Raw genomic sequence first — 14,834 nt, 5'->3', positions numbered from 1 at the left:
TAAAATCATTCCTCCAAAGTATAAGAATTTTTTAAAATTTGTCAAAATTTTAAAATTCAACTTCAGTCGAAATATAATGGAATGACTGAAATATATAATATATTAAGTAAAGTTTTTTTCTATCAACATTTTTTTATTTTTTTTTTTATTTTTTTTTATCTAAAGTTTCTATTTCTATATTGAAGCTTACTACAAATTATCTAAGTTAATTAAAAATGGACGATATATTTTCCTGATTTTCCTTTTTTAAAAAAGGACTTATTATTATATAAGAACAATTCCGTAACATTATTTTACTTTTGATGAGGTTTTTTTTTTTTTTTCTTTTTTTGTTTTCTGTTTAAAAAATAATTAACATGAAACTATGTGGAGCTTCTATTATATAATTGACACAGAAAATTGTTTAACAACCATACACTTACAAATATATATATATAATACTATTTGTCTTGCTTTCGTATATGGGCATATCTCTAGAACTTTTAAACTTTATGTTATCGCTCATTATGATACCTTAAGAATTTTTTAAATAATTTTTCAATACCATAATTTGACCAATTATAGGGCTTTTTAAATGTATCATGCGGTATATAATTTTTTTCATTATGTAGGAAATGACGAACGTAAGTTAAAGTGGTGAAATCGACAGTTTCTAGTGTGTGATATTGACTGGTTTTTTTAGTTTATAGACTGTAACTTTTTTAACGAAACATTGTGTGTCTTGTGGCTTGCAATAGGAGTCGGTGGGAGTGTAAAGAACTAAAAAATCCATGAAACAATGATGTGCCTCAAATTGAATAAAAACTATGTAGCTTCAAACTTGCGAGACAACTTTTTCAAAATTTCTACAAGTTAGCAGTTAAACTGATATAACTTTTTTAACGAAGGTTTTTGAGTAACGGCACAACGGGATTATATTATCTACCTAATAAGCAGTAATTTGAACCCATACAGGAATGTGTGCCTCCTTTACACAAAGAATGCAATGACTTCAAACATTAAATTTTAAAACGTAACTCAAATCAAAATACCACATATTTGAAAAGCACATGTTGAATTTTGCTTCTAAATGCTCCCAACTCATTGTAATCTCTTCTCATGCATTATAAAAGTATACAGAAAAATAGTTAACCTTTGCACACTTCATTAAAACTGTATAATTAATAATGAATATAAACCTAAACTGTCCGACGCATAGTTTGTGAAGAAAAGTAAGTATTAACTAATAGATGTGTTTAAATCTGGCTGATATTTCTCACTCGAAGGTTTTTGGGGTCGCTGCGACTACTAATCTGAATTTTAAATTTTCCAAAATTCAAAATGGCGAATCCAATATGGCGGACGACTTTTTAAAAAAGTGATCCCATTGGCCTCAAATTTGTTACTTGGGGGTTTTTGATGTCGCTGATTATGAATCTGAACTTTGTTTTTCCAAATTCAAAATGGCGGATCCAATATGGCGGATGACTTTTAAAAAAATTGATCCAATTGGCCTGAAATTCGTTACTCGGGGGTTTTTTGCGTCGCTGACTACGAATCTGAACTTAGTTTTACAAAATTCATAATGGCGGATTCAATATGGCGGATGACTTTTTACAAAATTGATCCCATTGGCCTAAAATTTGTTACTCGGGGGTTTATGGGGTCGCTGATTACGAATCTGAACTTAATTTTTCAAAATTCAAAATGGTGGATCCAAAATTGCAAACAAAATTTTTTAAAAAATTTTTAAAAAAATAATTTTAAAAAATTCAAAAATTGTTATAAACTACATTTACTTATGACTTAATAAACAATAGGCCATAAAATTTTTGAAACTGTAGCATTAAATCATTTTAAAGGTGGTAGCGACCCAAAAAACCCCCGAGTAACAAATTTCAGACAAATTCGATCAATTTTTTTAAAAGTCGTCCGCCATATTGGATCCGCCATTTTGAATTTTAAAAAACTAACGTCGCATTTGTAATCAGCGACCAAAAAAATCCGCGAGTTACAAATTCCAGTCAGTTTTAAACACATGTAGAGATTTTGGGCAGGTTTTTTGCAATAAGGCCCACTGTGATGCCTAACAATGTGTAAAAATGAGTTACGCAAATTTTTTTATAGTATTTGATCAATACTGAAGACAATAAAATTTGTTTCACGAATGTGCCCTGAAAAAAAAATTAATTTTTCTAATATCTCAAAGTTTAAAAGTTCTAGAGATATGCCCATATCTTCATGCAAAAATCACCTATAACGTCAGGTACGAATATAAAAAAAATAATACATTTTATACATTTCTAGGAATGTTTCTTTACAAATTCAAAGCACCGAATAACTTCATTATTACAATGAAAAAAAAAATTTATTTAATTCAAATAATAATCGATTATTTGACTATTATCAAATAAATATTTACTTGAACTAAATAATTTTTATTTGAATTAAAATTAAACTGTATTTGAACCAAAAATTTCTGTATTTGAAACAAATACCATTTAATTTACTCAATAATTATTTAATACAAATAAATATTTATTTGCTAATAGTCAAGTAACCGACTATTTAAATCAAATAAATTTTTTTTTTCAGTGTATACAATTCTCATATTATTTATTCTTCAATTTTTTTTTTATATAGAAGTGTGTGTGGCACTAAAGTCAATTATTTAAAATTAATTTCCGATTCCAAATTCTGATTTTTAGAAGAAAAAAAAAAATTATTAAACTGTATAGGAAATTTTTCAAATCGCCCTTCTTCTTATAATCGGAAAACAAAGAAACGTGAAAAATATGAAAACTAAAATTTTATTTTTTATTTTATTAAAAGCAACCAATTTAGAAAAATGGCACCTGGCCGAAGAGGTTATTATAAATTAGTTAGAAAAAAAAAACAAATCTTTATTTGTGTTAATTTAAAAAAAAAAACTAATAAATAATTTCAAATTTACATAAAGTTACAATTAAAATAGTCCCGAAGAATATTAAATATTTTCTGAAAAATTGACGAATTAAAAAAGAACAGTAAATATTCATATTTTCTGAAATATAGAATAAATGCACCAAGATTGGAATTTGAATTTTTAAATTGAATTGCAAGAGAAAATTATTTTGTCAAATGAAAAATTTACTATAGAAAATACATAAATAATTTTGATAAATATATATATAAGTTTATAGATAAAAAAAAAAGTTTTAAACTTCCCTGCAAAATGTCAAAATTAATAAAATTGTAATTCTATTTTTCTAGAAAATTTAAAAATATTTAAAAATTAAATATTACTTAATATTATAAGTACTTTCAATGGTAAACAAACAAAAAAAATTATTTCTTAAATTTTACAAAAATTTTTCTTCTCTTCGATATTGAAACATTAAATTCTATTTTGTTAATCAATATATCAAAGAGTACTAAAAAGTTTTGTAATAATTTAATAAATTAGTTTTTTTCTAAACATAATTACCTTCGATTAGATGTCATTTTTTTAAATTTCTTCACCTTTTGTGAATTAAAAAAAAAATTGTTTTCCTACTTTTTCATTTTTAAGAAGAATTGATGCCCTCCCATAACCTTAAAACTGAAAAATGATTTTTAACGCAAACAAAAATTTAATAAGAAATGATTTCAAAAAAAAATTTAGAAACTTTTCTATTCAATTTTCGGAAAAATTTTTTTTTTTTTGGTTAAAAGTACAAGTATGTTATTAAAAAATTATAAACAATACAAATTTTATTTATTAAATAATTTTTTAACATTATACTTCTAACAATTAAAAAAAAATTAAATTAAAATTTGCAGAGAATATTTCACTGAATAAAATAATAGTCATTTTTTTGTCTTAGCTGAAAGAAAAAAAAATTTCTAAAATTGTCTAAAATTATTACTTTTTATTAAAGTTTTTTTTTTTTTTGCGTTAAAAAATATTTTTCAGTTTTAAGTTTAAAATGAAGAATTCTATAATTTTTTACCTAAAAAATATTTCTTGTAATTTTCATGAATCAACAAATAATTTTTTTTAGACAAAAAAGAATAGAATTTTTCATTTAAAAAAAAAATTTCTCTAAAAATCGTTTATCATAAACGTTGGGTACTTCAGCTTCGTCTTTTATCATCCACAAAATTAAAGAATTCAAATTTGAAACTGTTGAAATTTTAAAAATATTTAAAAAAAAAAAAACAATCGAATCTACCTTTCTCAAAAATTGAATTCAATTTTTAATACCACACACCGTTAAAAAAATCTCAAAACGATTTAAATTTTATAGATTAGTAAAAATCAATTCTTCATCTTCTTTTTCATCTGTATACATTTATTATGCAAAATGAAAGTCTTTGATCGGTTAAAAAAAAAAAAATTTCATCAAAAACAATATCTTTAAAATATTTTTTAATTTTTATCCTAAAACTCAATAAAATGATGGTTTTAATTTTAACTTTTTTTTTTTTTCAACAAAAGCGAGAATTATGCGCGCAATTTTTATTCTTTTTTATCATCTTGAACGGTAAATCCTACTGTTATATTGGAATTGTCCTTCAAACTGCCAGCTAATGTTAAAACTGGTGATGTTTGTTCCTTTTGCTCGTTCGAGGAAGAAATTGGGGAAGATAATTCTTTTTTGGAAGATGATTTCCAATTTTGCAAATCGTCACTCGTCATTGTTGAAAATGAACTCTGTTGAGTGAGACGCGATGGCGCATCTTTGGAACTTACAATTTTTGGATTTGAAACACTTTGTGAACGTAAGAATTGCTTCTTTTTTGTTGATGACGATGCAGCAGAAGAATTGCCAATATTTCTAAAACTCTTCAAAAATGATGTATCTTTCTTTAAATCGGATGTTGTATTTTTATCACAAATCTCTGATTCTGATCGTTGGAGGAAATTCATTTTATTTTTATCGAATGTATAACTTGAACTTAGTGAACACGATTCTTTTATTCTCACGTCTTCATCTGTTATTTCCATACTTTCAACTCGAAATCTAAAACAAATTAAATGATTTTCAATTTTATGACTTTTCGCGAGTAAAAAGAAAAAAATAATTAATTAATTTTTTTTAATACGTTTTTTGGGGTTGCCACAAATTTTGCATTATTTCCCTGATTTTCAGACAATATTTTGTGTTTTTCCCTGACATTATCGAAATTTTTTTCATTTTTTTTTTTTATCAAAAATGTGAATTCTATTTTTAAAAAAATTCTGATAGATGAAAATTAGATCAAATAAAGTTAAACAAACATTGTATAGAGAACAATTCAAATTCTAAAAAAAAAAATTCAATTTTCAAAAGTTATAACGAAATTTTCATTACTTACAATTCTTTTAGTTCAATATATTAAAAAATTAAATTATTTTCAAAAATATAATTTAAATTATTATTATTATTTTTAAAAAAATTTAATTATTGCATAATTTTAAATCACTTCTTCGATAACTGAATTATTTTTGAAATTTTTAGTTTAAAATCTTTTAAAAATAGAAAAAGTCAAAACTTTTAATTTCAACTCATTCAATATTAATTAATTTCTAGATTTAAAAAAAAATTATTTTTTTAGATTAGATAAATAGACTTATTTTTTTTCATTGTGTACTTATTGCAAAGTTTTACAATATTGATTTATTTCTATTAAATACATGTAATTATGTTACTTAGTTTTGAAATTTAATCATTAACAAAAAATTTAATTGCTAAAATTGGAAAATTTAATTAATTAAAAAAACTTTAACAAAAATTCTTCGAAGTTTCTATTATTTGCAAAAAAAATTTAATAAAAATTCTCGAAAACTCAATTACTGTTAAAAATTTGTAAAAAAAAAAATCTTCAGCAATTCAAATTTACAAAAAAAAATTTCAATATCAAATCTTCTGAAATTCAGTTAATTCTAAAAATCTTAGTAGGAACAATTCGAAAATTTAAGTATTTATAAATTTTTATCTAAAATTGTCGCCAAATCAATAATTTTTAATAGTTTTTCAAAAATTTAAGTATTTAAAAAAATTGTAAATTAAATTTTTTTTTTAAATTTAATTATTGTCTAAAAATTTGTATAAAAAAAAATCAGGAGTATTAATTTACAAAAAATTTCAATTTAAAATTACCTGCAATTCAATTATTTCTAAAAATATAACCTGTTAATCTTCAAAAATTCAATTATTTTGATACATTTTCGAAAATTTTGTACGTATTTGTGTGCTAATAATTGTAAAAAAAAAAAAAAAATGTGTCGATTCATTATTGGAAATAAAAAAAATTTTGTAATGTAATTGTAATTGAATGAATTTAATCAATAAAAATTAATTTTAATTACAGAATTAAAATGTTTTTCTAAATTATATATACTTTTAGAAGAAAAAATTATTTAAATCTAAGAATTTATTTATTTACACTCATTTTTAGGCAAACAAACTTTTTTTCTATATCGTTATTACATAAATTTTTAAAAGTGATGAAATTTTTTTTCCTTTCAATGGCTTATTTTCTATAAAAATAGATTATCTGCAATTTCATCGAACAAAATTTTGAAAAAATAATTATTTGTTCTCTAAAATTAAAATTAATTTTTAAAGGGAAATATAATTTTATTCTGAATGTCTGGTATCTAGCAAGAGAAATACCTTAATTTTGTAATTTAACCATTTATTTTAAACTGAGATTTTCATAGTATTTTAAAATGTAAATATTATTTTATAAAATAATATTCAAGATTTTGTTTTAAAATTCAAAGTGATTTAATTATTTTCCTGATAAAAAAAAATTGAATTCAAGGAGAATTCAATGTTTTTAAGGTTATGTGGGCAAAGGACGTTTTTTTGTAGTTCCTTCAGTGGCCACTTGCTTGCGAATTGGTGCTGTTTACTGGAGCACTCAAGCAACGTCTGTGTATGCGCCGCCATGTTTATTTTCATTTTCGTTTAAAAAATCTCACTTTTTAAACATCATTTTTTTTTAATAATAATTTAACTTAAAATTATGTATTTTTCGAAGAACAGCGCGATTCCTTGTGTACCCTAATCTATCATTCCTCAAAATTTTAGACAAAAATCTTTTCTCATTTTAGAGTGAAATGTATATACCACCAAAACACATTTTCCCATACTAAGTCACGTGAGTGGTTCCCACATACCCTTAAGGCCAGGTCTAAGTGAGGCAGCGCCATCTACATTGAAACTAAAATTTTGGAAAATTTCCAACAGCCTTTTCTTGAAAACAAGAAGATAAAATGCTTTTTCCTTTATGGATAATTGATTATTGGCAAGAAATACACCAGCTAAAACATTTTTTGAGTTAAAATAATGAAAAAAATTTCATGTCAATAAATTAAATATGAGCATTTTTTTACAAAAACTGTTGAAAATTTTCCAAAATTATAGTTTTAATGTAGATGGCGCTGCCTCACTTGGACCTGAATACTTTGATTTTTAACACACAAATTTTTAAAATTTTGGTTTACAATAATGTTTCAGCACTTCTTTTGTTTTTTTTTTTTAAATTTCCTAACTTGTGGCAACCCTGGTTTTTATTTGCAATAAAATAATTACCTTCCGATTCTTTTGAAATTACTCGATTTACTGTTGGGATTATCTTTTTGTTCAAAAATCGATTTTAGGTCTGATTTCTTTTGTTCTTCGCTCTGCCTTAAAGTTAATGTATAATCTTCTTCGTCGTCTAAAACTTCGTTGTTATCTGTTAAATCATCATTGCAAACTGGCGCTTGTATATGTGGAAAAGTACTTCCGTTTCCACTTCTTCGTATTTGTCCGTCTTCATTACTATAATAATCAGTGTAAGAGACACTGCCTCTACTTTCACGATTATCCTTATCGATAGTTACACAAAAATCATGAAAATCAAGGTCAAGACGAGGTGTTGTGAATTTTGAACCAGGATTTTGTGGTTGAGTTCTAAAATATAGATCACAAATCTTGCTCTTCTTTTTCTAATGTCTCTTTTTTTTTTGTTTTTTATTTACTTACCCATCGATGCTGATTAAGCTAATTGACATGCTGCTCTCTCCAGCGGATGTTGGAGCTGGAGACGAAGGTTCAGAGGATAAAAATGATGGCGGTTCACTACTCCAACCAGCGCCTATTATAATAATAAAAAAATAAAAATAAAGGAAACGAAATATAAAACTTGTTTTTTTTTTAAAGATTTGTTTTGATTTTTATGATAAGAAATGACGTGAAAAATTATAATTGATAAAACTGATGTGACAATCAGGTATAGAGTTTTACGTAATCGTAGAAACACTTACTGTTTGGACTCGTTGGCGAGATCTGACTTCTGATATCAATAGTATCGTTATCAGTTTCTGGCTTATATTGTAGAGGCGATGGTGTTATGTATCTATCGAACAAATAATTTCTATCAAACATTCCTTTTCATTAAAATCAACTTTATTTTCATTAAAAATCTCTAATAGGTTTTTGACATTAATTGTAACATTAATTAACAAAACAAAAACATTAGTAAAAATACAGATTTACATAATTTTGATTAAAAAAAAAAATAGAGGAACAAACAAAAAAACTATTCACAAAAATGAAAACCTTGATCCCAATTATTAAAAAGAGATTTAAAATAAAAAATTCTCTGTAAATGCTTTTAATGTATATCTTTAGTAATATTTTACCTTGATAATAAGTACATATATACTGAAATAAATCTGAATGAAAATAAAAATAAAACATTAGAGGAAAATAGAAGAAGAAAAAAAAACAACTTAAAACTGTTGAGGGTGAGAGAGGAAAGCTATATACTCACTGATTAATTTGTTTAAATATCTTACGGTACCTGACAGCTTCCGAGTCGGAAGAGCGGTACTCGCGATTGATATCTCGAATGTTGAGATGCGGAACCATCGATTGATTAATAGATCCACCGGGGGATGGAATTTTTGGTGGTGACGATGCTGGAGTACGAAATAATGGTGCACTTGTCATTATTTCCAAAAATCCATCCAACTGTCGTAATGACAAGGCATTGTGTAAAGTTTCCAGTGATCTGATTGGTGGCACTCCACCGAATCCTTCTATAGCTAAAATTTAAATATTCTCACCTATCATAATTATACCTATTTCGTTTGCATACTTGAAAAAATAGTTCTATTTTAATTTTTCGTTTTTGAAAAAAATTGCAGATTTCAACCTCATTATTTTCTTATTTTTAATAAAGATTTTGAAAAAAAATGTTCGTGAAAAAAAAAAATTTTTAATTATGAAAAGACAAGCCTATTAGTCCGAAATTTAACAAACATATAATTCGAAATGAGTTCGGAATAATCCGAAATCTCTAATGAGTAAGAAATCCACATGTAATGAACAATAGTCCGAATTTTGTCCCATTAAAAATCTTTATCCGAAAGAATTCTGAAGTAATCCAAAATCTGCAACCAGTGCGAATAATTTGTCTCGCGTCTAAATGTAAATTGTTGGGGACTAATATCGGATCTGTATGTATACAAATATCCCTATACCAAAAATAGCCAGATTTTAACTATTGACGCGGTACTGATACCAAAGTACTCTCTAAATCTGAATCAGTCATATTTCACTGATTAGCAGTAGAAATCTACTAATTGCCATAGCGAGAATTGAGCAACTGATAATTAGTAAAATATCAATTACTGATTGAATCAGTAATATAAATATATGGCAGCGGCCGCAAAAACTACTGATTTAATATAGTTAATTTCAAAGGTTATGTTATATATAAATTACTGTTTTACATAAGTTATTTTCTATTGCTTGTATATTCACTAATTAAATTAGTAAATTTCAAAAAATAACTGAAACTTCAGTTAAAATGAAAAGTACTGATTGAATTAGTAAAATTTCTAATGATTCAGATTTAGAGTACTGTACTGCGCCAATATTTAATTTTTGATATGGATCGGGATTAAAATTTTCAACTTAAGTATATCTGGATTGTTTGGAATTAATTCTAAATTAATGCTGACTTGTCTTTTGCCCTGCACTAATGAGGATCATTTTCAAACTGTTTTTGTATAATTTCAGAACTAATCCGAAATCACTTAGATATTTTAACCAAAGAGCATTTTAAAGACCAATTGGTTACCAAGTAATTTTGATATGCCAGTTCATATCAGTTTGATTAGACTACATTTTGATTCGGAATCTTTGAATTATTTAAAAGTTTTGTTTAAAATTAGCAATCGTACTTATAGAAACTTTTATTTTATATGGGTGATTCTCCTAAAAGTGTCCTTTTAGATGTTCCAATTTATTTTATAAAATCTAGGAATTTTATTGAATATATTTCGCTGGGTATATACTTCTTCGAAGTATTTTGACTTGCTGAATCCGAATCTGACCTCAGAATTGACCCAGCACGTCAGGTTTTCGAGATATTCTAACCCAAAAGTGCAGAAAAGACGTTTTTTGACAATATTTAAAGTCGTGTAACATTAAGATACAATTTTTACAAAAATATCGTTACAGCTTCTGAAAGTACTATTTTTACTTTTTAAAATGCATTTTGAAACTTTAAAAAATCTTTATTTGCCTATGAGTTATCATCATTTGAATTTTCTGAGTGCGGTGAATGTTTCAAAATTCGTGCATCAGATAATGCTTTAAAAAATCCAAATAACGATAACTCATAGGCAAATAAAGATTTTTTAAAGTTTCAAAATGCATTTTAAAGTGTAAGAATAGTACTTTCAGATACTGTAATGACCTTTTTGAAAAAAAATTATATGACCTCAAATATGGTAAAAAAAAACATCTTTTCAGCACTATTAGGTTAGAAGATTTCGACAACCTGACGTGCTGGGTAAATTCTGAGGTCAGATTCTGATTCAGCACGACAAAATGCTTCGGAAGAGTACAGTCTGGTTCTTGGTTCTGAAGTAGGCCAAAATTTTGTCGGCCTAACCCCTTGACAGTCCATGGCCCATATTATATGTCCAGAAAAAAATCGTATCACCTTTGTGAGTTTGGACATATATGTTTAAAGTAAAAAAAAATACTAAACATAATTCGATTTAAATGTCAATGGGTATACTAAGGTTTTTGGGATCGCTGAATTTGGTCCATAGTTGAAACTGGTTAATTTATAATACGGTTAACATGGCAACTTAAAATTAAGTAGTTATAATTTTTCTCTCCTTGTATTGTATTTTATTTTTGAAATTACCCGAGGCGAAATTTAAGCCCTAATTTACAAGGAGTAAAGTAGGGTTAAACAGACCCTCTTTAGCTTCCTCAACTAGTCGCAAAATTCCCTTTCTTCCACGTTTGGATTCAAAGTAGGGCCTACGGGAGTCTACAAGATCGTAAAGAGGGCCTATTTAGGTTCTAAGGGAAGCTAAAGAGGATTCAAATTTCGCCTCGGGTAACTGTATTTTTTTTCAGCATCATAAGAGTAATAATAAATAAACAAAACTCACCGGCAACCGCAGAGGCATGTGCTGGTATCATATCCTTGAGATTAGGAGCGCTTGATGAACCGCTAATAACAGCAGTGCTGAATAGACTGTTGGCTGATCCAGTGAGTTTCTTACTAACGTTGTAACCCAACAGCTTGAAATAACTCATCTGTCCAGAGATACTGTGACGGTGGCGCCTTGCTGTGCAGGTAGGGTCAGGTTCAATGATTGAAGGTCGAGTGTCTGGAGATGAGAAGGACCTCTGATGCTGGAGTTTTGGGATGGGAATAATTTTTGGACTTTTGGAACGTTGGTTTTTTAAGTAATGACAATTATGATAAAAGATTTTGTTAAAATGCGCAGTACAATAATTGAAGCCAGGCTGATTATTATCTAATTCTAAATCTAATGAGCTATGAGCCTTGTGACAATAATGGGAACAAATAAGGCACATTGGATGCAGAGAATCTAATGAACAACTGGAATTAAGGTAACAAGAGGTCGAATAAGCTGTGTTAAATTTAACTCCCACATTTGGACATGACATTGATCTTATGGATTTGCAATTTGTCTCTGGTCTGCCATTAAGTCTCCATTTGTTAGTCACTCTCTCAATACTCTGCCCTTCGTTTAAAAAATCATAACTTTGCCTTTCAATTGTTTTATTATTCTTGAGCTGCTTTCGAAAGCGTTTACACACGGCAAGTGTACACTTACATTCGGAATATATTGATGTCTGTTGTGAGTCTCTCCCATTAATCCTTCTAGGATATTGGGGACACTTTGCCTCATACAGAGTGAATGATTTTTGTTTCTTATGATCAAAACAAACGGGAGATGATGATCTTGTTTGTTCATTCTCCGATGAAAGTGAATAACAGGAACAATTGTAGAATTTGTGCGAGAGTGATCGTACAAAATAAGTGTTGAAATTTGATCTTTCAGATGGTGATAGATTGAAACTTTGTTTTATTAGTTTTGAAACGTTGCAGTTATAACATATACAATTCGGAGGACACGGTGACAGGGAACGTGATCTTTTAGTAAGATTCTGAATTCTTTTGTTGTTATCCACATCGAGATAAAGTGGACGTGATCTTTTTGATTCTGATCTAGTGTTAGAGTTGGATATAAATTCAGGTTCTATCAATGATTTGTGTTTTAATAATGGTTCAGGTTCTAAATGTGTTTCAACTGTTAATAAAGATACAGGTTCTGTTAAACATTTTGATTTTAACAAAGATTTAAATTCTACTAAAGATACAGATTTTGATATGGATTCGGAATTAAATTTTATATTGTCATTGGATGGAGATTCGTTTAACTCACCACTGACTTCAATGTTTGGTAGAATCATTTCCGAGTGTGATCGACCATATTTCTTGGGCAGTAAATATTGTGCTGTGAGATCATAGGTGTCATTAAGAATAATAGATTCGTAAATATCATCAGCTGAAGATATGTTGGTATTGGGTGAAGCTAGAGGAGTGCTATGCAAAGTGATAATTGGACTTGGTGGATCATTAGGCATCTCTAGAATTGGGATAGGCAAATCAGGGGAGCTGACAGAGTGTGCAAGACACACTGGCTTTCCGAGACATTTTGGCACATTCAGACTACAGGATGTTTCAGCTATAATTATCAGCAATTTTAAGAGAAATTTGTCCATTTTTATTTTGTTTTTTTTCAATTCAATGTCGCAGGGAGTGCAGCAAGGTGAGAAATTGGATTTTGCAACGAGATAAAAGGAAGGGGGAAAAGAAAGAAAAAGAAAAAGATTACTAATTAAATCCCATCACCAAACATACCAATCATGTACCTAATTGAATCTCTGTTTTTTACTACTATAACTGACACATTTTTATGTTTCTATAGTGAAAAATCAATTCAAATGAGACTATTAAAATTCATATTATTTCTCTTCAAAAATTAATTTAATGGAGACAAAAAATATTAACGGAATCTTTTCAACGATCACTATTACAATAATACAAAAACCCAAGAAAAAAATCAAAATTTTACATTTTATGACAGACATCACTGACACTGAACACTGAATAAATTAAAATATTGTTAATTAAAAATTATTTTATAAAAATAAATGCCAATTATTTGCAATAATAATATTAATAAAAATAATAATTTGAATAAATTAAAAAAAAAAGAAGAGTTAGAGTCTGTCTTTAAAGCGATTTTATACAGCATAAGCCAATTGTATAATTATATTAAACATCAAAATAATTTCACAGAATTCAAACTCAAAATTTTACTTACCAAGAAGTTTAGTAAATTTTGAAAGATAAAAGTTAACAACAAAAATGGCAAAAAAAAGTGAAATTATTCATTAATATGAGATATTCAATGAAGAAAATATTGATACTATAATTTAAGTGAATTTTGAAAAGTGTGTCAGTGTAAAAAGCTGTTAAAATATGGGACTGTTAAAGCACAAAAAAACACAGATGCAGCCATGCTATATTAACATAGCTAAAAAGTATAAAAAATGGAGTATATTGAAATATTATATTAATGTGTACATTATTATGTTAATGGGTAATATAACCTGAATTTCCTCAAATTTTTCCGTTTAATATATGATGTATTCCACGCCAAAGTGAAAGTCCATCTGTAATTGCATCTCCGATTTTTTTTTCTTTTAGTACTAATTGAGACTAGCTTCCATGAGTTTTTTCAAATTTTTTTAGCAAGCCGTTTTCGAGTTATAGAATTTTGAAAATTGGAAAATTTCCATGACTTTTAATTTTTGAATGCTCATAATTTCCTTAAAAGTGCATCAATTTTAAAAGTCTTTTTTTTCAAAATGTGTGTTTTTAAACGTACTTTTCAAAAAAAAAACGAAATTTTTTTTTTAAGGGTATGTGGGAACCTCCCACGTGACCTAGTATGGGAAAATGTGTTTTGGTAGTATACGTTTCACTCTAAAATGAGAAAATAGTTTTGTTTAAAATTTTGAGGGATGATAGATTAGGGTAAAAAGAATCTCGCTGTTCTCCGAAAAATACATAATTTTGAGTTAAATTATTAAAAAATTAAGTTTAAAAAGTGGCATTTTTAAACGAAAATGAAAAGAAACATGGCGGCGCATACACAGACGTTGCTTGAGTGTGTCAGTGCTCCAGTAAACAGCGCCAATTCGAGCAAGTGGCCACTCAATGAACTACGATTAAATACATTATTTTACTATTTATTGCTTTATTTCTATTATTTTGGCGTTAAGTTATATCAAATGAGTAGAACAGTCAGATTCCTTGTACCAAACAAAATCATTTTTCCAAAATTTTAAGCCGAAATCATTTTTTATTTCAGATAAAGTTTCAAACCACAAAAAAACGTCCTTTGCCCACATACCCTTAAACGATATTACTATCAAATTTTTCACTCACAGTTTTCCTAAAAGTATCAAATTGAGACCAAAAATTGCATCAAATCTTTGCAACGT

The 14,834-nt window shown here is 27.2% G+C and overlaps 1 protein-coding gene across 18 annotated transcripts in view; it reads right to left on the bottom strand.

Annotated features, from left to right (window-relative positions):
* Positions 1-4,271: 4,271 nt before the first annotated feature.
* The window catches only part of LOC127289369 (inositol hexakisphosphate and diphosphoinositol-pentakisphosphate kinase 2), a 49,214-nt gene continuing 38,651 nt past the window's right edge, over positions 4,272-14,834 (bottom strand). For 11 of the 18 annotated variants that reach the window (XM_051317262.1, XM_051317270.1, XM_051317273.1 and 8 more), the window contains 7 exons: positions 12,704-13,006; positions 11,396-11,575; positions 8,749-9,022; positions 8,240-8,331; positions 7,959-8,070; positions 7,524-7,886; positions 4,272-4,964 (listed from right to left, as the gene is read on the bottom strand). In XM_051317262.1, the coding sequence (XP_051173219.1) occupies positions 4,460-4,964; positions 7,524-7,886; positions 7,959-8,070; positions 8,240-8,331; positions 8,749-9,022; positions 11,396-11,575; positions 12,704-13,006 (1,829 nt within the window). In that variant the 3' untranslated portion in view covers positions 4,272-4,459. Of the gene's footprint in view, positions 4,965-7,523; positions 7,887-7,958; positions 8,071-8,239; positions 8,332-8,748; positions 9,023-11,395; positions 11,618-12,703; positions 13,007-14,834 lie in introns of all 18 variants that reach the window. The other 7 variants (XM_051317279.1, XM_051317269.1, XM_051317275.1 and 4 more) reach the window with 4 other exon arrangements.

This window comes from Leptopilina boulardi, unplaced genomic scaffold (assembly GCF_019393585.1).
Source record: "Leptopilina boulardi isolate dan_hultmark-lab unplaced genomic scaffold, ZJU_Lbou_2.1 LbouV2_408, whole genome shotgun sequence".
In the NCBI taxonomy this organism is placed as follows: Eukaryota; Metazoa; Arthropoda; class Insecta; order Hymenoptera; family Figitidae; genus Leptopilina; species Leptopilina boulardi.
This window is presented reverse-complemented; position numbering and strand designations above follow the sequence as displayed.